Raw genomic sequence first — 25,647 nt, forward strand, 5'->3', positions numbered from 1 at the left:
GTTATTTCATTAAAGTAATCATTTAATTGATTATTTCTGGGTTTTATTATTATTATTATGGCGGAACACCATTAATTAAACCTTAGCCGTCTCTCTCCAGGACAAAATCCCTCAACTACCATACGTTTGAGGGAGAGATGAAGCCCGCTCTGCATTATGATGCAGGTAGGGTAATTGGGCTCAAGTTCTTGGGAGAAGGATCTCTTACGGCAAATACTCCATATTCAAAAGGAAGTGGACCGAATTAAAGAGAAATCTAGAATCTAATTTCGATGGTTACTCTCGTGCCATTCTTTATGATATTTTAAAAGACTTTCTTCAGGGCAAGGCGTTTTTTCTTGCAAATTAGGCAGCTTCCTATACTTTAGCCATGGAAGAGCTTGACAAATCCTTTGAGGACAGCTTTAAACTAGCAAAAGATTACTTAGATTAGGTTAGAGCTGGAATGACAATTCAAGAGCTCCAAGAAGCTGCCAAAAATGTCATGTCCCAGGCCAATCAATTCCTGGATGATGCTCTCGAAAATTGAGTAAATCAGATTGATGTCCTACTCATTACTTTTGTCGACGATAACCTCCTCACTCGAGCTGTAGCTGATTGGGAAGCTCTCTTAATAGGAAAGGAGGAGCAGCAGAAGCGAAAAAATGGCAATGACGGAATAAATCTTCCTTGGGAGCTAGAATCCATTTTGAATAAAAATTATTTTTGTGTATGGCTTGAGACGTATGCAACGCATTATAAGAATGTTCCCGGGACTGAGGAAACGAACTCTGTTTTTCGTTCCTCTGAAGTACGTAAGAAATGCATAGTTCACAGAGATGCAGGTCATCCAACAGAGACGAGACATGTTACAAATCGTTATCTCTTACTCCCCGGAGTGGACGAAGGTTTGTCTATCCCTATATAAGTGCCCGCAATGTTTAGCAGAGTACAGTGTCGAGCACAGAAAGAATTTTACGGTCGTCTGTCCTCTTTGTGAGGATAATAACAATGGGAAACGACCCATCCTTTAAGCATATGAACAACGCTCTCCAAGAATTAGTTAAATCGCAACAAGCGACTATTATTCAATTAAAATCATTTATTGCTTCCCAGGAGAAGAAAAAATCTTTCCAGGGACCTTCTAAAGAAAATAGTAATTATATAAAATTGAATGAAACTATAAATTCTCGTGAAATGACTCTTTATTAAACAATTAAAATCACACCTTAATAATAATATGTGTAGTTTGTGAACATAATTATAATTATGATTTATATGAGAAAAAATCTTGCGTAATGAACTTAAATACGCCTGCATTTTCTGGAAGTGATTTTATTCCTGGAGAAGGTTTTAATGACAGTGGTTATTCTTACTTCAATGATAAGGGGAAAATCCTAGGTTTGCATAATAAAATAGATATGACCAATAACCCTTATATCTTAGATATTATGAATAAAAATAATTTTCATTTGGAGTAAATTTCTGGAGAGGTTAAGTTAGTTTATTCTGGAAAAAGTTCCGTAAATGTTCTCAAATATCAAGCATTTATTGCTACTTTATGTTGTTGGTTAATCAATTCTGTTAATGGAAAATTAATTAAAGCTAGAGTTTTACTTGATTCAGGAGCAAAACTATGCATGATTGGAACTGCAACTTCAAAAACTCTCGGGCTTAAAGGAAATAATATTCATATTGATTTTGCTGGGAGAGCGGTATATTCATATAGAAAAAAGCAAGTTGTTATTGGATTAGCAAATTTTAATCATTCTACTTGCACTGCACCCTTTGTTGCAATTACTTGCGAACGAATTGGCAATCCTTTAGAACAAATTCAATTTAATCCAAAGAAATGGGATTATACTAAAGATATTAAATTTACTGAATAATTACTTAGCACACGAGCTAAAGATTTTCAGAGTCTTCTTTCGGAACCTTGTTATCCCGCAATAATCTTTCATGAGCAAAAAATGCTACCTTTTGGAGAAACAGATATGACGTTCCCTGTTGCTAAGTTGACTATCTTGGATGGGTTCTTAGAGGAGCAGATAGAATTTCCGATAAAATTAAGGCTTCCTTATATTCTGGAGTTGTCACCCAAATTTAAAAAAAATGAAGACTTTGATCTTGATACGGTCTATCGTTCTCTCAAGTTAAATTTTACTAAGTTTTGGGACGGAAGGAATGTAAGTATTAATTTTCAAGAACCTATTACAGCTTAACTTACCTAATTGGAGCTTGAGGCTAATTTGCATAGGCAAAGAACCGCTGTGTTTGACATATCAAACAGTAAATGGCTCATAAAGATGCTATGGATAGATACTGATCCTAAGGGTAGAGTTCTATCTGATAACTATAGTAAAGTAAATGTTGTCATGCACCGAGTTCATGAAAAGGTAAGAACTGAACATATGAACTTAGTTGAAGAAGCTTATCAAGAGTTTTTTGATCTGGGCTATGCTGAGGAAGTTACTTCATGGAAAGAGCTACAGAACATCCAAGCTATGTCTTTACATCCACACCCGTTTTTCGTCTTGATAAAGGTTCTATAAAATATAGGCTCATTAATGCATCCTTACCTGATGTCAAAGACAACACCTAATCTTTGAATAAGCTACTAATGCCCGGTAAGAATATGCTTCCACAAATAATAGAACTTATTCTGAAGGTTCCATGCAAGAAGTATTTTGTTTGCAGTAGACATTAAAAAGATGTCGTTATCAATCAATCTTGCTGGCCCTCACGATAAAGATATGTTCCATTTTGTTTCGGGAAGGCCCAGAGATCAACCCAGGTTGATGATATTCAAAGTCGTTGTTTTTTATTTGGTTTCAGCACCATAAATTTACATGTAGTGTCCGAAAGCAAGTGCCAAAAAGGCATCTAAAAATTATCCTATGCCCTCTGAGATTATAGATAAAATGACTTATATGGACGATATTCATATGGCCCAGAATACTCCAGAAGAAGCCATCCAAACAACTTTAAAGATGTACAAATTCTACAAAGAGGAGGGTTTTACAGCCATAATATCGCATCTTCCCATCTAGAAATTATTTCGAAGATTGAGGAGAATGAATTACTCCTCCAAAAGAGGAGATTTCTATTCTAGGTTTGAAATTGGAGACAACTACGTATGAATTCAAAATTCGATCTTGCAGACAAATTTAATAAGCTCAATCCTGACTCTGTGTCCTTATCTAGAAGGGATATTGTATCTCTAGAAAGTCCAGTCTTTGACACCCGAGGTTAAGTCTCACCATTTATAATGCAGTTCGAGCAGGATCTTCCTTTATCGTAGTAGGACACCGAATCTTCAAAAGAATCCCTTAAAGTCTTTACCAAATGGGTCAAGCAAATCCCTTTTGTTGAGAGATCTTTGTTTTCCACGTTTTAACGGGGGAAGCATTATGTTTCATTATCAAATTATAATGATCGGTTAAGCAAGAAGCATAGCTCGAGTCTTCGCAAACTTTTAGACAGACGGACTATAAGAGTAAAGACTTGGGAAATCTAGACCTAGATATTGGATGTTGAGGAAGCGGACGTTATCCAAACAAAGGCATTGATCACCCTTGAGGGAGGGACCAACCGATCTCCTGTCAAAAGTGATCCCGTCTAGGAATCTTGTGAGGTAGGAAACATTGACACAGGCAAAGAGACAATATCTGCAACTTCTGAGTCTGTTCTCTTTCCACTTCAGCACTTAGAAGACACTGAAGAGCACTCTAGTGGCTTAACTGATGAGCTGTCAAGGAATAACCCTGACAGTTGTGAATGCAATCATAGGTCCGGAAGGAAGAGACACCGCCCAGGTTATTATAAACTCCTTATTAAAAGAAAATATTAATGTTGTTTTTTTCTATACTTCGAGTATTTTTCCCTCTTATGCACAAAAGTATCTTAAGCATAGATATTATAAATACCTAAAAACTAGTTTCAGACGGAAGTTGGGCCACATTTTTTCTCAGAGGTGTTTCCCTTTCTTTTCTTTTTTTTTTTTTTTTTTACCCTCAAGGAGGTTTTTTTATGGCATTTTTTTAAATTCTGATATACAGTTCCCATTCGTGGACAGCCGACCGAAACGCACGTATACAAATAAGTCATGCTGGAAATCACAGCAGTACCTGTTGAGGGCCAGAAGCCATGCAACCTTCTGACCAGAGGTTCTATATAGGATTTACGACCCTATGGAATCCAAACTCCTTGATCCTTTATATGGCTGAATGAGTTTCAATCTCGATTTAGACAAATGACGCTAGAAGCTATTGGACAAGCAGGCATTCTCTATATACTTGTACTCCGTTTTTTGCCCAATCATCGGTTTTATTTGGTGTGCAAGAGTGTTTCACCTTAGGCATAATATTTAGTAATTGAATGGAACAGACATTATATAAGCTTTTAAAGGAATTATTAGATGGGCAATTATGACCAAAGTAATCATCGAAGTTGTAAAAAATTCTGACCAAATAACAGAAAATAGTCTTCCTAAATGTTAGCATTGGAAAAACAATGATTTTGATTTTTCATTATAAGTTGATACACAATGTAATTTTAATAACTAGAGAAAAACATAAGTCCGTAGGAGAGTAGAAACCTGCTCTATTTATTTACTCAAAAAGTTTGACTTTGGAATTGTTGTTACCAGATTCAGGGAAAGTAACTGAAAAAATGAATTATTTATAACGTTATCTTGATTATATTTAATAAAAAATGTATATAACCACCAAAAACTCGAGTAAAATGAAGGACCTTATTTCGATGCTAATATTTTCTTTATTTTTTATTCAAATTCTTTATGTCATAGCTGAACTTATAGAATACAACATAAATTTCATTTTTTTTTTTAAATGCCTTTAAAAAAGATCGCTTTTGATTGATTTATGGTTAATTAAGTTTATTAAATTTGATTAAAAAATGTAAATATAATATGCTGGTTCGGTTCCGTGAATATAGATTACAATAATATTCCGACGAAAAAAAATAATTACATAAGAGTCTATATAATTATTCAGTTAGTAAATACTAATCAATTAATTTGATTATGAAGCAACTATTAACTTGTTTTAATTCCCTTGCATATCAATTATGTATATAAAAAACAACTCTTTTTAAAGGCAATTTCTTTTAAATTGAAATATAATGTATATTCTATAAGTTGAGCGAGGATATAACGCATTTGAAGAAAAAATAAAAAAGAAAATAGAGGCCTAATGGATAATGAGGGTACTCAACATAGTTCAAAATTTTCTCTTATCAACCTGTTATGGATATTTTTCTAATTATTGATTCTTAAACTGAATAAGATATGGCAACTATCAAATATAACTTCTATCTTGATTTCAGGATGTCTCTTTTTACTCTATATTTTTACCACCCCCAGAGATTCCATAGAACTAAGTAGTGCTTATGTATGAGTAATGCCATATTTACAGTTGGCCTTTTTTCAATCATGTCATCAGAATTCATTTTTTTAGTTCTGTCTTCTTCATAAGTTCTTCGCTTTAAGATTCGTCGATGGGACTTCACGTTGTTTAGGTGCATTGGAAAGTCGAAAATAGGAGGCACTGCTCCATCAACAACTAACAAGAGTGCACTTAACTTTCTGCTTAATGATGTCAGAGTACTTGAAGTGCTTAAAACATATCCTTGACCATTTTGTTAGTTTACAATCTTGGCGACGGCTTTAGAAGCATTTTAGGACATGTGAAAATAGATGGTTATAATACATATGGATTATTAAATTAAGCCACAACTAACAAGGATGCCAAAAGATATCATTGCTTTATAAACATATGAAATTACTTATGGAAAAAAAGCTCATTTTTACATAATTGTGGTTAAATTTACATTTTTTCCACAATTTCATAGCAAGATTGTCCTCTAGAGATCTAGAAAAAGCAAGTGTTCTAGAAGTACAATTGAATACAATGAAAGCGACTCTACGAATAAAAAAATAAGAATGCATCAAGTTCCAATTATATCCACTACGATAAACTTACCTAATACCAAAGTCCTTTTATAAAAATTAGAAAGTTATTTTATAACTAATTATTAATCTATTAAGATTTTAAGAAATATTATTGATAACTGAAAGGCTAATACTGACATAACAACTGAATGATTTGATCCTTATATTTCTTTATTGTTCATCAACTGAACGCTTCAATAAATTGCCCTCGTCATCCTAATGACTTGAGTAAGCACTCTACACTTTATATCTCTATGGAATTTTCAAGCATAATGATTAAATCCATTGAGTTCTACTAATATCTGGAGTGAACCAAGGGTCAATGACTTAATCTGATGTAAGGGGATGTGTATTTTTATGGTTAAAAATCAAATGGCAAAATGTAATTGACTTTGTACAATATTACTCCATTTTTATTTCATCAGCATCAGAGAATTCTCTTTGAAGTCACGTGCTACAATTAATATTTCTTCCAGCAAGGCAACATTTTTGAAATGAAATAAAAATATTTTTGATTAAAAAAACTTTCGTAGAGTATATTTTTTAGCTTGGAACTGCTACCGACATTACCATTAACATTTTTCCATACAAAAATTAATAATATTAATATTATATTAAACAGTATTATGTCCGTGGCATTTTCATTTCATCACTGAAAATTATTATTAATTTTGGAAGAGATAATTTATAATTACCTCATAATTAATCTAAGTGTTATTATTTAGTTTTTTAAATGCATTTTTGGTTCATCATATATTCAAAAAATATACAAAATACGGTGATGTGTACATTTCATAATTTAAAATAAAATATTAAAAATAATTTTACTGATGAATACCTTAGAATCAACCCTTCAAAAACACATAGTAAATATGCTAAGAACCAAAATTAATTCATAATATCGAGTGAAAAATGAAAATGGCGCGCACACAATACAATCTACTATAATATTAGTATTATTAATCAAGTAATCATCATTCAACCCTTAGATCCTCTCTTTTTTAATTCTCTATTAAAGATTTACGTTACATATATTGTTCATCCTTCGCAAAAGAGATTACTCCTAACTTTAACAGATAAAATGTTCCATCTAAAATTTACTTTTGATTTTTTTTTTTTTTTGTAATTGACCCGTAGGAAAATGTTAAAGGTATTATCTTTATCACTCCCAGATTGAAACCCTTAATATACGCAGGTTTTTTTAATCAAAATCAATATTGTCTTAGTAAGCTTCTCATAGATTTTCTGATGCTATTAAAATAAAAAGGAGTAATATTGTACAAAGTCAATTAAGTTTTGCCATTTTATTTTTAAACATACATACCCCTACATTAAAGCGTTAAAGTACGCGTTTAACGTATAGCGGTTAACGCTTTACCCTACATCAGGTTAAGTAATTGACCCTTGGTTCACTCCAGATATTAGTAGAACTCATTGTTAAATCTTTCATTAAAAATATTATAAAATATACCATTTTATTAAAAGTTAGTAATAATTGGCTGACTTGCATACCTAAATTTTTTTAAAGAACACGACAAGACGTTATAATTAATAGCATTTGATTTCATCTTTTCGTATAGAGCATTTTCACAGACGTCATAAATTGCATCAAAATTAATTGTAGGAGGCGCCATTTTGGGAGCTCAAATTCGATATTTTTACAAGATAAAATGGACCAATTTCCAATAAATCTTGGTCAAATGGATTAAAGAATAAAGTCAGGCTTGTATAATACTTCATGATGTCAATGATAAAGAGTGATATTTGAATTAAATCAAAATAATATGTACTAAAAATGGCTGGATTTGTACAATGTATCTCATTTTCTATTAGGGACGAGAAAAATAGGACATTTGGGAAAAAATATCGTATTTTTTTATTGTAATTTTTTTAATATATTAAATAGAATATGAAAAATATGATTTTATAACGATTTAATAACATATATTAAGGTAATAGGGATAGTTGTTATGGGTCAGACATATAATAAAACTAATGATTTTTTTATATACAGTAAGATTTAGATCCATTTATTTGTCTGACCCATTTGAACATCCAATAGTTCACTATTTTTCTTGATATTAATGAAAAATCGGTTTTCATTGTTATAAAACTAGGATGTTTAGCCCCAAAAATGCTCTGCATCAACAGTGCTGACGTCACGTGAATATGTTCTATGGTATTAATTGTTATTATTTTTTTTTTAAATCAGCTATTGTTACAAATTTAATAAATGGCGTAATAATAGAGAGTTTCATCATAACTGCTACGGACATATCAGTCATTCAACTTCATAAATAAAATACTTAATGTATCTATATTAATATGTGAGTATTTATATTTCTTTGTTCTGGTATGCTAATATCCAAAAATGTAATTTGATCATTAAAATGTTGAAAGCTACAAGTATTTGAGGTGGTCTTAATGACAATATCAATATTTATTATTAGATATATTTAATAATACAGTACAATTTTTTTAATAATATATGTTTTTCTGTCAAATAATTTTAACAGTTTAGAATGTTTAATACACTGAATCGCTCTTTACATCTTGCTCCACCGTTTCTAATTGAAAGTTATGTCCCGAGAGCGGTAAAAAGTTATCAATCAGGTCTTTTAGAGCAAAAAGTAGCGGAAGCCAATGAAAAGTATAAAGACTGTCGACTTTGTCCAAGAAATTGTGGAGTTAATCGCTTACAAGACAAGAAAGGAGCCTGCAACACCGGACGCCGACCTGTAGTAAGCTCTGCTTTTCCACATTTTGGAGAAGAATCAGTGCTTCAAGGGTGGAATGGCTCTGGAACAATATTTTTTAGCCTTTGTAATCTTCGATGTGTTTTTTGTCAAAATTGGGACATTAGTCAGCGTAAAAAAGGATGGGAACTTGAGCCCCTAGAAATAACGGATCTCATGCTTAAACTTCAGAATGAAACCCATTGTCACAACATTAATTTTGTTACACCTGAGCACGTTGTGCCCTCTGTGATTGAGGCTATATATGAGGCCGTAAAACAAGGACTAAATATACCGATCGTGTACAACACGAGTTCTTATGATTCTATGGATTCTTTAAGACTTTTAGAAGGTATTGTGGACATTTACATGCCGGATTTTAAATTTTGGACTCAAGAAACAAGTTATAGATTGAGTAAAGCTCGTGATTATCCTGAAACGGCCATGAAGGCTATTAAAGAGATGCATAGACAAGTTGGAGATTTAGTTTTTGATTCAAGTGGGCTTGCCAAACAAGGACTTTTGGTTCGTCATCTAGTCATGCCAAATTATGTTGATGAAGCTGCTAAAATAATGCACTTTCTATCAGAAGAGATATCAAAGGACACGTACGTTCACATCATGGAGCAATATCGACCAGATTTTTTGGTCGGAAAGGGAGAAAAAAAGATCAAGAATTGGAAATACTAAATATGAAGAAATTGATCGCCCGGTTCTTGATCCTGAAATTGAAAGTGTTGTGAAAACTGCTAAAGATGTTGGACTATGGCGATTTGAGGATAATTTGTGGCTAGATCGACCTATTGATACATTTTAGGGAATTTATGTTTAGTAAAACTTACATTGTCAGTATCTTTTTTTATTCATGTGTCAAAATATACATATAAAAAATCTAATATTCCAGATTCCTAAATTCTTCATTTCGGCTAATTTATTTAGTCATATATAAATTTAAAGAATATTTATTACATATATCTAACGGATTTGTCTATTTAGCTGTTCATCGCGTGAAAAATTAACAACAAGGCATGATACATTTGTTTTCAACGACCTTAACTTTGGGCTCTCGGTTTCTAGAAAAGGTACCATTGACTGTTGTACGAACAATGTCATCATCCAATAGGTAAATATGACATACCCAATGATTACTTATCTATTAATAATTATATCTACCTCATCTAAAGGGGCAAATCACAGCTTTTGGATATCGATGGACAGAGAATCCATGTAACAACTTATGGTAGTGGTAGACATCCCGTTTTATTAATGCCTGGGGCTCTTGGCTCAGGAGAAACAGACATGAAGTCTCTGACAGATAATAGCTCAAGAGATATGGATTGGACTCTAATTGCTTGGGATCCTCCTGGTTACGGAAAGTCGCGTCCTCCCTCTCGGATTTTCCCGTCAGATTTTTATGTGAAGGATGCTGAAAGTGGAGTTCAAACAATGGCCAAACTAGGTACATTGATAATTATCTCTGATTAATTGGTTCCATTGTTTCGTTGAATAATTACATATTACGTAATTAGTACACAAGTATCTTTTTTTAATAACTTCAACTCATACACTTACGTTAATGTTTCTTATTAATTTGTTTCCCAAGGTTTCGATAATTTTAGTCTCGCTGGTTGGTCTGATGGAGGAATTTCTGCTTTAATCGCTGCTGCTCAATACCCCAGTCTAATCAAGAAGTGTCTTGTATGGGGAACTAATGCATACTTTACTCAGGAAGATTACGATATGATAAACAAAGTGCGTGATGTGTCCAAATGGAGTCCTCGAATGCGTGAACCCATGGAAAATATGTATGGTGTCGATGGATTTCCAGTTTTGTGGAATGATTGGGTTGAGGCCATTGCTCAAATAATGAAAAATAATGGTGGTGATATTTGTAAAAACTTGCTGGGTGACATAAAATGCCCTACGCTTATTATTCATGGAGATAAGGATGCTATGGTTGCTCCTGAACACCCTAATTATCTAGAAAAAAATATTAGTGGGTCCATTTTAAAGCGGTTTCCAGATGGAAAACACAATCTTCATTTAAAATATAAAAAAGAATTCAATGAACTCATGGAATCATTTTTTCTACATTAATATTATTAGATTATATTATTTTTATAATTCTGTGATGTAATTTTACATATTTTGATCACTATTGTCTTATATTTGTATGCTGTATGGTAAATAAATTGAAGGGATTTATAAAAACTTTCGATTATGAATGAAGACTTTTTTTTTATATATATATATATAAATATGAAAGAAGTACTTTTTTAATATACTTTTTCTTCAATAAGTGGACATGAAACGTCATTAATCGAAGCTAAAAAGATAAAATATGAGATTGCTTACCAATAACTTATTGGTAAGCAATCTTTTTGATCACTTATTGGCAATAAGTGATCAAAATTAATTTTAAATACATCTGCGTTTCACGTGGGATTGGGCATATTATTTAAAAAAAATAAAAATAACACAACTGTTTTAATAATTTAGGTAAATTAGTGAAGGGATTTATAAAATGTAGCTTGTGAGTGAATATTTAAATTTGTCAAAATTCCCTTTAGTAATGTTTCATGTTTTTTCATGAAGATTTAGATTCCATTCGCTCCCTTGAAATCATGAAAATACTAAAAAAACTCAATATTTTTTCAGAATTAAATGATATAAATATACATAATTGAAGCAAATTTGTTGTCAGGATGGACTGCTTATTTGTCAGCTACCTCATATTTTATCTCCTATTAGAATATATCTATTAGGGTAAAACTGTGGACTCTATTTCCTTTCACTTTTTAAGAAAGTCGGATTCTTTGCCAAGTAAAATAAAAATAAGTTTCTTATTGATGATTTAAATTGTTCATATCACTATCAAAACTTAGCCAATAGTATATATTTTTTTTATCAGGATGGCTAATTTTGTAAATATTTGTATATTTGTTTTTTTTATACAAACAAGTTCATCTAGTTATGGAGAGATATGTAAAGGATCCGTCGAGGATGAAGAAACATCAAACTTCAAAGAAGATATTGAAATATCATTGGAAACTGCACCTCATGAACTCTTCACTCCTCCAGGATCAGAGATGAATGTCCCTTTTAGAGTCACAAATACAAATCCTATTAATGAGTATCAGTTGATGGTATCTTTTCGCGAGAGATTTACGACGTCTAAACGCCATGTTGAACTTGTTTATTCCGTACTTCCGAAACAACTTCAAATGGAAGGCAATTCTTCTTCGACGGTGGCTATCAACTTTAAAATCCCCCAGTATATAATATCTGGATTTCGTGTTAAAGTGACCATCATACTTACAGTTATATCCTTTCAAACTGAAAAATTAGAAAACGCCTTCTACTTCACAGTAAGTGATAGAGCTCTTCAAAACTTTGACACAGTTCCACCTGTTTGTATTATCGGGTATAAGTGCAAGGATTCTTGTACAAATAAAAAGAAGGAATGTGATGAGAGCGAAACTTGGACATCGGAACTTTACGTTAAGGACAATATCACGGGTCTTGCTCAAACAACTGTAGCTTCAGATGGGACCAATATCACGCTGAGTAGTTTTACTATTGGCACTGTTAAAAAAACAGTTATTGAACTAATAACAAGTTGTTGTCAGAAGGGTGGTGTCATCAAGGTTAAGGATATGGCTGGAAACGTTGCTGAATGTATCGTGGGGGAAAACCCAAATTCGTCTATGAGTATATTTAGTGAAGTGATACATGTATTAACAGTAATGTATGCATGTATACTTCTACATTGACAACATTTTATTGTTGATAACTGCTTAGATTACCATCAAGTACAAATTTTATTTTTCATGCTATTTAAGTAATTAAAAATTATTCAGTACAAATGAACGTATAAAAGATTGCATAAAAAAACGATGTTTTATTTATGGAATAAATTAAATAATTCTACTCGTATTAACTTCCAATTTTACGAGCAAAGTAGCTGCGAGTTGAAGTGAAATAATATTTATTCATTTCGATAGACATGACGTTTTTGATTAGAGGGACGATCGTATTTAATCATTGTTTTTATGACAATCCTATAATGTAGGGGCTGGCAAACATTATATTTGAAAGGCCCAGGAAATTGCAATTTTAAAGACCCACATTCAGAAAAGTATATCTTTGAAGTCATATTTATCAATATATATAAAAAAGATAAAACATATATGAAAAAAGTAATCTTTCATCGCTTGTCAATTTTCTACTTTTCGTATAACCAGGGCTCTACGTACACCTACTTAGTGTTTGGAACGTAGATTGGTTGAACTCGATTAAGATTTTGCATAGTCATCAATTAAATATTATTAGTATTTGATTGGTCTAAAAAGACTACAGTCATACATTATGGTCCTAATAAAATTTGTCAATCCTAGGACCTTTTGTAGTTTAGTGGCAACTACACTAGCTGAAATGACGTATTGGAAATTTCATTAAATGTTCTTCCTAAGAGAGAAAATACCTGAAGAATAGGAGGTGTTTGGCTAGAACTTATTATACTTTCTAGCTATCATTCATTATTATCTTAGGTTTTTATATTCTTTATTCCTAACTTGGAGTGAAGAAAATAAAAACATAGCTAGGACTGCCAAATAAGCCATTAGGACTGTTGAATGGTAAAAAAAGATAGGACCGATAAAAAAACTGAAAGGGGGGTGGGGGATTGATTAGGAAATCAGTCCTAGGACCAATCCAACACTAAATAATATTAAATAAAGAACAGTCGCACAGTTGGGAAGAATTGACAAATTACAATTACAAGTTAATTTCATATCATTTTGCGTCTTCTTTTTGGAAGAAAAGTAGAGTGACAATAAAGATTTCTAGTAGGTTTATTCTTGTATATTTAAAGGTTAACCAGGCCTAGAGCTGTCTCTACTGGTACCATCAGCGGAGTAAATTAACACTAAAAAAATTGCCTACACTAAACTTGATATTACAGTTAAAAGCATTATAAATGGTATGAAATTGGTGCCAAAAGTTGCATGTTGTTTCGAACTTTGCATAAAAAAATTACATATCGATATCACTTCAAGGTAATTACTGAGTAATGTGTCAAAAACTGAACTTCGTTTCAACTTCCCTACTCTACTCATAACTTGGCTACTTGAAGATCCAATTTATTATAAAAATATTGTTTAATCTTTTTGAATAATTTTGAAATGCTAGAATTGAATAAGTTTTTTGTAAAATTAAATATTCCATTTAAATGTTGGAGTTAGACTATTACGATCCAAACTATTAATCAGAATAAAAAAAGGATTAAAAAGCTTAAATATATTTCAACATATGAGGGAAATTTAAATATAGTTAGATGTCATATAATTTTTAGTATCAGATTCCCGAGCCTCAACCTTTGCTCATAATAGTTAATTAAGTCTATATTGGGTATACAGACATATATTTCATCATAATTAATGTTTTTATAGCGTAGTTCTTACATAGTAATCAATGATTCTGAATGCAACTTATAATCATAGAGAAAAAAAAATTATTTTTGGTTACTTATAATTTTCTTAGCTCAAATTTAATAAGGATATCATTAGGGTAGACAATCTTTTGCAAGTATGATATACTTTTTTTTATTTACAATATGTATGGAATTGTAAGAGAATATAAATAGAATATTTAGTCTTATTTTTGAGTATACGAGTCATAATTTGGGAATTAAATGTTAGAATTTATAGAATCAAAACTAAGTAGCTAAATAAATGTAATAATACTTTTAAGATGGAGTATTTGTTATAATTATATTTATTCCAAGAATGTTTATATAAATACAATAACTACTTTCAAGACTGTGGATGCAATGTAATATAAGAAAATTTTGTAAACTCATATTTTTTGCATGGGCAAAGAAAAATAATTTATTTATAAAAGTTTATGTAAGGTTTTAAGCATCACTAAGTAGATAAATCAACAAAACCAATCACATTATAAATGCTGAAGTATCATCCTATGCTTATAAATTATAAGTCAATCTTTACTCAGATGTTCAGTCTATTATTTTTTCTGGCATTTATCATCCAATGTATGCTTATATATCCATTTTAAATAGTTTTTGACCCTCGTATAGATTCCTAAATTATTTAATCTTGCACATCCTGACCCACGACTGACTATTCCAATTAGAAATGCTCTTCGCAATTTACCCTTTCCAAACCACTTCCAGAGAGGTCCTTTATAAAATATGGATTCAAATGAACATCAGCAGGGCCAGTTTTAGGAGGTGGCATTGGGGAAAAGTGTCCTGGGCCTTGCTCTTGACTGGGGCCCCACGCTGGGTAAAATTTATTTTAAATATAAGTATACACAGTGAAAATAATTTTTTTTAAAGTGATAAATAAAAAAGGATTGACCTTTTCTAAGAAATAGGAAGGTCATTCTAAGAAAATAATAAAAATGGTTTCTTAAAAAACGTGGTTCAATGAAATATGCCCATAATTTATTTTAAAAAAAGACCTATAAACTAGTGTTGTATTAGTCATTATTTAGGACCGAGGACAGCTGTTCAGTCCAATTCCACTTATACATAGGTCCTTAAAGAAGTTAAATCAATCCCTCGTGAAGTCATTGAGGGTGTTGGTTAAATAATTTATTATATTTTTCCGTTATATAATATAATAGATCATTTAACTAAGTAAAAATAATATATTGCAATATAATAAAAAAATGAACATTTTTTGCAAGATATTTACAATGCTCTTAATAAATATATCATTTATATTATTTGGCTTAATAAACCATCGACTTGATTAGGAAAAAAAAACAAAACCAAGGACCGATCCCAAAGAACCAAAAGTATGAAAAACCGGTCCTAAGACTGGATTGGACCGAATAAATAAGTACCAAGTCAACACTACAATAACTTGATATTTTTTTAACCCGTTCTTCTATGAAATATGCATACATTTATTTTAAAAAAAAAAGGCCGCCCGGCAATATTTAAAAAATAATCAAATTGTATTAAATAATGAAAGGAAAAAAGTGCCCGCTCTCGATAAAACTGGCCCTGAGGATCATTGAAGAAAAATAGACGAATCAAATACCTCCCGAATCTCCCTGACATGCATCCTTTCCACCATAGCGTACAGAATTATTGTCAGGTGAGGATAAGCCTAGGTGAGTAAACTTATGTTCAATGTATTTTTCTTCTTCCACCTCAATGTAATCCTGGATAATATCATCAATCTGTTCGTCATCAGATCCCGTAGATTTATCATCTTCAATTATGTACTCATAAGATTCTTCCTTTTTGGAACTTTTCCCATCATTCTCTTCCGATTTAAATTCTACTTCCTCCGAGTAATTCTCGTACACTTCTTCCGAATCCTTTCTTTGATAAAATGAAATAAATAAATTTATAAATTAGATCTTAGTTAATATGAATCCTCACTTTGGTTTCGATGATGATGACTCAGATGAAGCTAGTGCCTCTACCCGATAGCGATCAACAATTCGGGGAAGAATTTTATGAGCTGCACAAATTTCATTTTTGACATGCACATTCAGCTTTTTGTCGCCATTGTTATTTTTTAAATAGTCGCGACATTTTCTGGGAGGGAGAAGTGAGAGCTCAACCTCTTTTAAACTGTAAATGTCCTCACTCATACTCCGGCAATTTTTATCGCAAATACCCCAGTTATCAGCTTTACTCACATTTACAATTTCAGATGGATTTGGTCTCCTGAAATTTGGGTCACAGTATCCTTCTTCTCCCTTAATTAAACATATTGTAATTTATAATTTAAAAAAAGATTAATTTCAGTCTCGTATTTTCTTTATTTATAAAAGACAATTTTGACTATTTTTTTTATAAAGTATTCTAGAGGACAAGATTCTATAAGATATTCTAGGAGAAGAGTGGATTTGAATAGCGATGAAAATCATGTGTATTTTAGCCATATTGAAAAAAGAAACCGAAAATCAAGAATGTAACCCGGACAATTTGAGAAATGTTTTGGAAGAGAGCAGCTTAGCTGTCATGACGTTTCATTAAACTAGCTACAAGCAGCTATGATAGGGAGGAGGGAGAGAATGATATTGGCAAGAATTACTCCGATGACTATACTCAATTTTAATCCGAGTCCAACAAGGACCTACAATTATATATGCGCAACAAATCCTCAAGTTTACTTTCCATCTTTTATGTATGAGTACACACGAATGTTCAATCAGGTTTTAAACTTAATTGAATTTAGTAGAAAGGGAAGTTCACTACTCAGGAGTTAAATAATAATGGCAACAGCAGTTGAGGAAAATAAAATTCCTTCTTCAGATGACTAATTCAAAAAAAAAACGGACGAGCTAAGAAATACACTTTCATATATAATTTTAATCACTTGATATGAATATCATACGAGGAACGATCATTTTCTTCTCTTCTCTGATTGGTTTAAAATTGCCAATTATAGATTGTTCACAATTTTGAGCATATTTAAAAAAAAAATCAACTTTTTCACCAAGTTTGAAAAATTATAGAAATATTGAGTTAAAAATAAGATTTAATAGGTAATATATTTTATGTACTAAAAATTAATTAAAAAGTTTATGACTACACAAAGGAAGTGTGTACCTTTCCTTTCATGTTCGATACAGTGCTGCACTGGTCCTAGAATTGATATCCTAATCAGTCTCCCCCCTTCAGTCTGTTTTTATCAGTCCGATCTTTTTTACCATTCAACTGTCCTAAGGATCGATTAGTCCATCCTTCAGTCCAACAGTCCTTGCGTTTTTTTGCTATTATTATTATTTTCACTCCTGGCTAGGATTGAAGAATTCAAAAACAACAAAAATAATGCATGCGAGCTTAAACATATCATAATTGATTATTATACATTCTAACCACACACATCCTACTTTAAACTTCAGGTATCCTTTCTCTTTGATAGAGAATATGCTGAGCAACTGAAAGAACATAGTTAGTAATTACGTCATTTAAGCTGTTAATTACCATAAAAACCGATAATGATTGATAAATTTTAATTAGCCAAGACCGCAGTCTTTTTAGTATTACTGATTCCATATATCTGGCTTAAATTCTTCCTTTTTATCAGGCAGGTTAGGAACTTTTTAATACCACATATTATTTTTTTTTAAATTGACTCTGAATCTCTGATTATTCTGATTATCTTTATGATAAACTTCTAGGATTGGGATTGATTTGATCTGGAAAATGATAGAAAATATGTATATACTTACTTCTTTTGCGTTCCGAACACAAGTCCCACACCACCCGTATTTTCCTTTCATTTTATAACAGGATGCAACTAACTTTGAACGATTGTCTTCAATATCAATCTATTAAAAAAATTAAACAAATCACCGAATCTTGCCCAAGATAGACAAATTTCAAAACCTGTGAAATATTTATTGGAGGGAATTCTTTTGTTAGATTTTTCTGGGTGCGTAACTGCGAGCAAAGTGCGTCAAGAGAAGTGGGCGAGGCCATCATTGCACAGCCTTTGAAAGAGTAAATGCCCCATCGAAAGGGAAACATACATCTTGTAAAGGGCTTAGGTCCCCAAGGTCCCGTAGTGCACGAACTTTTCTCTTTTCCTGGAATGCAAACAATAAAAGGACACTTATATAGAAAGAATTCCTTACCCCATCCTGCAACAACTCCCTTCCAAGTGTGATCAGGGAAATATTTGCCAAAGGGAAGACATATGGGCATTACTTCAGGCCCTAAAGTCACTAAAACATCTCTTTTGAGTCTCACTAGAGCGATATCATTGAAGTATGTTTGATCATATGGACTATATCCTTCATGAATAATTATTTTTTCAGCCTCGAAAACATGTCTCGACGTTTTCATGGACCAATCATGGAGTCCAACAATGAAACTATAATTTTTATATCTAGAAATTGATGTTGAAAAAGATTAGATGAGAGATGGTCATGACTCATAAGTTTATGGATAGTACGCTGATTTTTCCGTAAAAACAGTTTTGCCAAATTTGTTTCGTACACACAAATGTTTGTCGAAGCAAAAACAATGAGCAGCTGTAATGACCCATCGACCATTGATGAGTGCTCCTCCACATTTAAAAAATTCTCCATATTTTAGGGCACAATATATCAGTACCATCCTATTGTATCACAAATAAATATTACAAGATATTTACAAGATGGTTCAATTTTCATAAGTAGAAATGAAACTATTTTATAAATTTTAAATAATTGACCCTTTTTATAATATACTGAAATAAACGTCCACAGGGATTCGTTTTCTTAGGAAAAAGCAAAATATTTATCCGCTTTTGGCTTTTATCCACAAAAATTTGGCATTTCGTTTCTACTAAACCGATATTTTTTAAAACGACTTCTAGAGTGAAACAATCTGAAAAAGCCGGCGTATAATAACTTGTACAATCTACCTGTATAATTTTGTTAATTTGGAGATATTTAGATTTGATTTCAAATCGAGTCTATTATGTAAATGTGCACTAATTAATTAAAAATATTTATTTGAGCACATTATAAATGTATTCTCAATGTATCTACCTCCACCAAAGTTTCAAACCCAAAAAAAAAAAAAAAAAAAATAAAGTTATATAAAAAAATAACAATGATATACAGTGTGTGAGGTAAAATCGTGGAACTGATTTTGAATCAGTCTGGATTACTTTAGAATGAATATTTTAAAATACTAGGTTGCGTTATTGAAAAAGGGGCTATTCCCGTTATTAATAATAAAAAAGACTTTAAAGAATCAATAGTTGTCCACGTGGAGGCGAAAAGGCAAAGGGTACCAGATTGGCTTCACGCCCAAGAGAGTGTTGAAGAGATCATTAATGTTGTAAAGTGTTTAAAAATACTATAAACAGGGGGATTCAGTTCAGAGCCTAAAGAGGTGGTAGATACTGGAAAATCGGAATCATGGTGGACGTTGAGTCTGTGTTTACCAGAAGTCCGGCCAATTCGGTAATACTGCATACAAAGTTTCTCAATGTCAGTGATTTGACTGTGAGGAGGTATGTGAAAGATTTTGGAAAGGCCTTTTATTGTCAAATGCTTTCAACAACAACCAAGGAGAGACGAGAAATTGTTGACTTGGTTTATTTTTAGCATAAACGTCGGTCTGGCCACCGTTGCCCCAGACTGTTCCCTCTTGACTATGCCATTTAGAGCGTAGTCGAGAAGAGAGTCTGTGCTATCCCTCACCGAAATTTGGATGACCTCCGACGAGCAGCAGTGGGTGGCCATGTCTGTATACTCCATCAAGAAGTGATGTGGCACTTTAGGTCCAGGTTTGAGACCATGGGAGCAGCCAAAGGAAATCATTTCGAAAAATAGAAAGATATATCAATAAAGAAATCTATTTAATAACAGACTCCTTTTCATTCTTGAAAAAGTTACCCTTATTTAGTCGTTATCAAAAAGTACAAAATTTTACAGCGCACACTATGGGTAAATAATAGTGTTGTCACGCTAACAAAAATCATTATTGATCGGTTCTGGTACTAAAATGTGTATGGTATGTCGATAATTTTTCAACTAAAATATATAAAAAATGTAGTAAGGACCAGTACTTAAATGAATGTCTGGAGGATTTTTGTTGTGGGATTATGGGAGAGAAATTCTAGCACATAAATTTGATGACTTTTTTATTTTTTAATGGGGCGAATTCAGAAATTTGAGAGTTATGTCATATATTTTTAAGACGTAATAGCGTTGCATGTATCTTTTCTAATACAATTTTAGTATGATGCCATGTTAAATGCAACATTAATCGTGTAGCACTACAGTATCGGTACATCTAACAACATTAGTATACAGTAATTGAGAGGTAGAAAGAAGGTAAAATGCACTTGAAACACGACACTTGTGGAAACCCAACTTCAGTATCACTCTATCTTACCATGGACGCCTATTTGGTTTGTAACCTTTTATGATTCGAAAGTTCTGATATCCAACAGAGTTGACCATTTCCTCTTCTTTCTTACTTCCATATGATCCCTCACCGCAGACGCAGTTCATGGATGGGTTCTTATCTATGAGCTTCATCCGTTTCTTTATTAAATCATCTCTAACTTTATGAGCTAATACAAATTCTGTCAGGGGGAGGAACAAAAATATAAACAATAATTTCATTATTAGCGGTAATATGAGTCGTAAATTACGAGAAAAGAAATATATTTCATATTTAGAAAAAAAAAATCGAATGATTGATTACATATAATTGTATGTTTCTATATGTTCTGAGAGCCTTGAAATAGAAGAAATTTGAAAGAGAATTCATTGAGAAATCATGAAATCTTCCAAATATCATTCATTCGTTATATCAAATGAGGAGAAATAAAGAGAGTCAATGGTGAGTTACCTTGAAAATTATTCAAAGTGAAAAAATTTCCAAACACTGCTTTTACATATCATTAGGGGAAAACTCTTCTCATGCAGAAAATAATTAGTCTTATTGATGGTTTTTCTTTCCTTAGCAGGTATCAATATTATTTAATTCTTGAGTAGTGAACATCCTTTCCTAAATAAATTCAAGGAAAACAAGAAATTGTATTCCTGCCCTTTTGAAAATGGAGCATAATTATTTAATAACTTTTTACTTCGTTTATTTGTAAAAAAGAATACATTCTGAAATATGTAAAAAAAAATTCTCCCCGACTTTAAGAATAAATGAAGAAAAACAATGACCAGATTTACATGTGGTGGATAATATTTCACATGAAAAATTAGAATACATTACAGTTCCCTCTTAACATATATTGAAAACTGTTAGAGGGGACAGCCTTAAATCAATAAAAACAAATATTTAAAAAAAAAAATTAGGAAATATATCATTTCTTTATTTCAAACTCTAATTTTAAAAGTACAGATATATAACTACCCGAAACATAACAAAGACAAGTTAAAAAAAGATTGATCAAATAATAATTAAAGATGTGAGTACTAGGGCGCAAGGAGCACTATAATTTTTATAGTGATCTCTGTCAGCAGATATGTTGACTATCAAACTTGCCAACATTGTTTTTTATTTACGCTCACTAGGATTTTGACATTTTTACATTCCTACAAATAATACAGGCACAAGTAAATGCTCACGTATATAATTTTTTGTAGTGTAAATACCCTTCGTTTATAGTAAAACTTTATGTCCTCCCGATTTTAATTTACGGATCTGAGATCTGGGAATCCTTCAAGGAACTAGTTGATTAAGTCTTTAGAAAAGGTATAAGCCAGGATTGAGTCATTTTTTCCATCATTGGGAGATAAAGGGAACTATGAATGCAAAATTACAAGACTAGGCCTCATCACTTTGTCTTACAGATGTGCTATTTAAGATATAATTACGCTCCACCGAATTTTAAACAAAAAGATAACTTATTTGTCCAACCTTAGATACTAAATAAAAGTTATATCCCCCCATCCTAGATACAAAGCAAAGGTTATCTCTTCCACAAAACGACACTCTCCACTCACAATGCCATATACCAACCAAAATCAAATATTGACATTTTTAAGCAAAGTTTCTATTACAAATCGACAAGTCTTTGGAATGCAATACCTTTTTGCTTTCGCCAAGGAAGAGAAGCTGACCTCAAGCGATTTTTAGTTCATTCCTTTTTTTGTATGTGGCACGTATATATATATATTCTTCAGATTTGTGATTTACTTTATTATGTTGGTTCTTTGCACTGTCACGTTATTTAAAAAATCTTAATATTTGTATTATTGATGATTCACTTTTAAGAATGATAATTTATATATTTTATAAGTATTAAATGTAAGTCGACCTTTAAAGGCTTTATTTATCGCCACTGATCGAAATAAATAAATAAAAATAAACTTTTCCTCATCATCTAGATAATTAACTTTAATTTATTTCAAGTTGTCTTTTGGTGCATTTTGCATTTTGTATTGCATTTGAAAATCTTATTGCTAATTATTTTTGGTCGGAATAAAATGAAATTTGGCTGCTACTATCATTACACAATATTGAATTTTTCTGATGCAATAATTTTCGATGGTTGTATCATACATCAGTATAAAAAGGTTCAGAAAACAACCACAGGATGTTAGTTGAAATTCAATATCCGAAATGGAGAGAGAGTACTCTTTGGGGGCAGGGCCAAGGCTGTTGGCATGATAGAGATGGGGTCAAGCCAGAGAGACGTTGCTCAAAGCTTACAAATTCCTCTCAGGACCATTGAGAATTGGTGTAAGAAATGGAAGGATGGAAAGGAGTGCATGAGGTAGTTGTGGACAGATGACTTGTATATTAGATAGCCCTTTGAAGTCAATCTTGCTGCAAGTTTCCTTGTGGATTGCCTCTTTTTGGTCAAAGATTTTGAAATCACCAGTTTGGGAACTTTGCTAATTTTTTTCTTTCTTCCTCGACCCTTCTGATTTGCAAGGAAACGAGGAAACTTGCAGCAAGATTGACTTCAAAGGGCTATAAAATATACAAGTCATCTGTCCACAACTACATCAGGCACTCCTTGAATGAATTTCCCATACAAACCTCGTCTTCACCCCAAACTTTCAGAAAACCAAAGGAAGGCCCGGCTTCAATTCTGCCGTGAGCGGAAACACTGGACTGCGCATAACTGGAAATGTATCCTCTTTAGTGATGGAGGTCCATTTGAGCTATTTCATGCCCCAAATCTCCAAGCCGATCGGGTTTGGGCAAGAGATAAGGGAGATGTAGAACCAACTCCAAATGTGAAATTTCCTCTGGAAATTCAGGTTTGGGCCGTTATCAGTTACCAGGGAGTGTCAGATCTTCACCTGATTCCACGAAACCAAACTGTGACGGTCGAGTACTACGTAACGGAGATCCTCAGCAAGTCTCTGATGTCAGTTTTGTCTTGTACTGAAGAAACTGGACCCCCTTTGAAGAGGAAAATGTTGTCTGACACATCAAGAGCCATTTTCCAGCAGGATGGTGCCCCTACTCACCACTCCCAAAAGATACAAAAGTGGTGTTCAGACAACTTAGATTCTTTCTGGGCAAAGACACATGGCCAGCCAACAGTCCTGATTAATCTACCATTGAAAATTTGTGAGCCTTGGTCTAGAGGGAACTCAATAAAAATGAGGAGGAATTAAAAAAAAGTGACAAAAGCTTGGGGAAAAAAATCGCCAGATACTTTGAATAATCTATATGAATGGATGCCAAAACGCATAAAAAATGTACTAAGCTTAAAGGTCGTCATATTGGGAAGTAAATAAAGTTTTCCGCAAACAAAATCCCTTGTTTAGGTAATTTCATGATTTTTTTTTTTTAAACCACCATCAATTTTTGGACATACTGTATATCAAATGTAACAAAAAATATAAATGATTTAATTAATGAAACAAATAATACTTGAAAAAAATATATACCTATATTTTTGTATGCAAAAATATGTCTTATGTAATTGAAAATAAATAAGAATATATTACAAGATATATATTCCTTTTGAATAGCAGCCTTCCATAATTATTGAAGGTCCAGATTATTAGGGTAACTTATGTAGAAAAGTATTATTTCCTTTAGCAGAGTTAAATGATTTTTGAACTGAAATGGAATTAATTGAAACATTTAATAAACATAAAAATAATTAATGCAGGAAATATTTACCAGTTCCGAAATGATTTTTTTAGATTTTCATCGAGACAAAGTCCTTCTTACGAATTTCACTTGATCACTAATATCACATTTTATTAAGCTTGAATCGTCTCCTACCATTTATCATATTATTTTACTATGATCTATTTGATATTATTATAAAATAAAAACCATTGTAGACTTGCTCTTCAAGTTGAATGGGAGGGTCTTATTGTCTTTTAAAACCAAATAAATGTTGGACAGTAGCGTAAAGGAAGGTATAGCGACCATTAGATTAAGATATCTTCAAGAGCTTGATGAAAATATAAAGGATTTTTTGCATTATGAGAAAGAGGTCAACAGTATAGTCAAGTACAACTTTTTCTAGTCTTCCAAATATTTCTGAGTCCAAGACGAGTCCATGAAAGAATCGAATCAGGACTTGAGTCTAAGTCCGGATCTGAGTACTACGACTTTGCTACAGACTAAGAGCCTTTGACAGCGAAATAGGGGCAGAAGCCATCCTATATAGATACTAAAAAGACATTTATTAATCATCTCTTCTTCATAAGGTCAAGTTGACAGTAATTTGTTTGTAGTCCCGTGGAACCGATGCGGATGAGAGCGATTCCAGAAAATCTTATTGGAAATTATATGAGCATTAAATGATCCTATTACTTCATTGTAGATATCGCCAGTAATGACACATAATTTCTCGATTTGATTTCCCTCGTTCATCAAAAGGAAAACTTAAAAGGCACCCCAAAGCAAATGTCTGAGGGATCCATTTGTTAATGGCGTTTCTGGTTTCATCTGCGTTTTGAAGTAATGAAAAGTAATCCTTAGTTACGGAAGACATTATAAATCGATGGAATTTAATTCTCTTGATGTTTTAAACAAAGAACACGGAGCAAAGGTTCTAAAGTTTATTCAAAACCAAGATGATGATTCTTTGCACGAACCTATAAAAGCAACTGATTGTAAACAAAGTTTGTTTATAATATCTCAAACAAAGGTTGCGTGGAGTATCCAGGTGTTGAAATATTCACGGTATGTCAAATAGAACATGAATTATACAATGTTATATAGGAATAATATAAGTATACTATACTATATCTAGAAATTAATGCTTAGACTGGGACATTATATGTCCTAGTCATAGATTTCTTAAAATCTGGATGGATACTAGCTAAGCAACCTCCTTCATAAAGCCTTGAAAATAATACACATTTTCAATGTCTATATTATTAATGTCGTATTTTATTCAAAGCATAGTTATATATTTATAATTCAGTTCTACCCTAGCTATTTTAGAAACAGAATAAATCATTCTTCCATTAAATGGTAGACATTAACCAAGCTTCTGTATTAATGTCATTTTTTATTAAAAGCGT

At 32.2% G+C, this 25,647-nt stretch overlaps 3 protein-coding genes and 1 long non-coding RNA gene across 7 annotated transcripts; 2 read left to right on the forward strand and 2 right to left on the reverse strand.

The window, feature by feature from the left end:
* Positions 1 to 1,166: 1,166 nt before the first annotated feature.
* On the reverse strand, positions 1,167 to 3,873 carry LOC139905456 (uncharacterized). Its single transcript, XR_011780207.1, has 2 exons — positions 2,207 to 3,873; positions 1,167 to 2,142 (listed from the first exon to the last, which is right to left on the reverse strand). It is a non-coding gene; the product is annotated as an uncharacterized lncRNA (long non-coding RNA).
* A 4,284-nt stretch (positions 3,874 to 8,157) lies between these two features.
* Positions 8,158 to 10,910, forward strand: LOC121117811 (valacyclovir hydrolase). Of its 2 annotated transcripts, none has more exons than XM_040712311.2 (4): positions 8,158 to 8,277; positions 9,682 to 9,808; positions 9,870 to 10,144; positions 10,289 to 10,910. In XM_040712311.2, exons 2-4 carry the CDS (start codon positions 9,714 to 9,716, stop codon positions 10,780 to 10,782), a joined length of 864 nt encoding a protein of 287 aa, XP_040568245.1. In that variant the 5' UTR covers positions 8,158 to 8,277; positions 9,682 to 9,713; the 3' UTR covers positions 10,783 to 10,910. The 2 variants fall into 2 exon arrangements, with proteins under 2 accessions (XP_040568245.1, XP_071744735.1); XM_071888634.1 differs by having other exon boundaries at positions 8,186 to 8,277; positions 8,467 to 9,808.
* LOC121117527 (uncharacterized) lies at positions 8,473 to 9,375 on the forward strand. The gene has a single exon (XM_040711988.1). The coding sequence runs from the start codon at positions 8,473 to 8,475 to the stop codon at positions 9,373 to 9,375; it is 903 nt and encodes a 300-aa protein (XP_040567922.1).
* A 3,532-nt stretch (positions 10,911 to 14,442) lies between the features above and the next one.
* On the reverse strand, positions 14,443 to 25,229 carry LOC121118100 (uncharacterized). Of its 3 annotated transcripts, none has more exons than XM_040712647.2 (8): positions 24,287 to 25,229; positions 18,633 to 18,797; positions 18,313 to 18,566; positions 18,065 to 18,264; positions 17,908 to 18,006; positions 16,103 to 16,425; positions 15,756 to 16,042; positions 14,443 to 14,885 (listed from the first exon to the last, which is right to left on the reverse strand). In XM_040712647.2, the coding sequence occupies exons 2-8, from the start codon at positions 18,794 to 18,796 to the stop codon at positions 14,710 to 14,712; spliced, it is 1,503 nt and encodes a 500-aa protein (XP_040568581.1). In that variant the 5' UTR covers position 18,797; positions 24,287 to 25,229; the 3' UTR covers positions 14,443 to 14,709. The 3 variants fall into 3 exon arrangements, with proteins under 3 accessions (XP_040568581.1, XP_040568578.1, XP_040568579.1); XM_040712644.2 differs by lacking the exon at positions 24,287 to 25,229 and adding an exon at positions 20,570 to 20,828; XM_040712645.2 differs by lacking the exon at positions 24,287 to 25,229 and adding an exon at positions 20,570 to 20,832 and having other exon boundaries at positions 14,693 to 14,986.
* Positions 25,230 to 25,647: the final 418 nt, after the last annotated feature.

Source organism: Lepeophtheirus salmonis, chromosome 5, assembly GCF_016086655.4.
Source record: "Lepeophtheirus salmonis chromosome 5, UVic_Lsal_1.4, whole genome shotgun sequence".
In the NCBI taxonomy this organism is placed as follows: Eukaryota; Metazoa; Arthropoda; class Copepoda; order Siphonostomatoida; family Caligidae; genus Lepeophtheirus; species Lepeophtheirus salmonis.

Coding starts and splice junctions, on each gene's coding strand:
- LOC121117527 (XM_040711988.1), top strand. CDS start 8,473: ATGTTTAATACACTGAATCGCTCTTTACATCTTGCTCCACCGTTTCTA.
- LOC121117811 (XM_040712311.2), top strand. CDS start 9,714: ATGATACATTTGTTTTCAACGACCTTAACTTTGGGCTCTCGGTTTCTA. Junction 9,809..9,869: donor ACAATGTCATCATCCAATAG/GTAAATATGACA, acceptor CCTCATCTAAAG/GGGCAAATCACAGCTTTTGG. Junction 10,145..10,288: donor TCAAACAATGGCCAAACTAG/GTACATTGATAA, acceptor TTGTTTCCCAAG/GTTTCGATAATTTTAGTCTC.
- LOC121118100 (XM_040712644.2), bottom strand. CDS start 20,802: ATGAAATTATTGTTTATATTTTTGTTCCTCCCCCTGACAGAATTTGTA. Junction 18,265..18,312: donor GGGAGTTGTTGCAGGATGGG/GTAAGGAATTCT, acceptor TTTGCATTCCAG/GAAAAGAGAAAAGTTCGTGC. Junction 16,043..16,102: donor TCATCATCATCGAAACCAAA/GTGAGGATTCAT, acceptor ATTTTATCAAAG/AAAGGATTCGGAAGAAGTGT.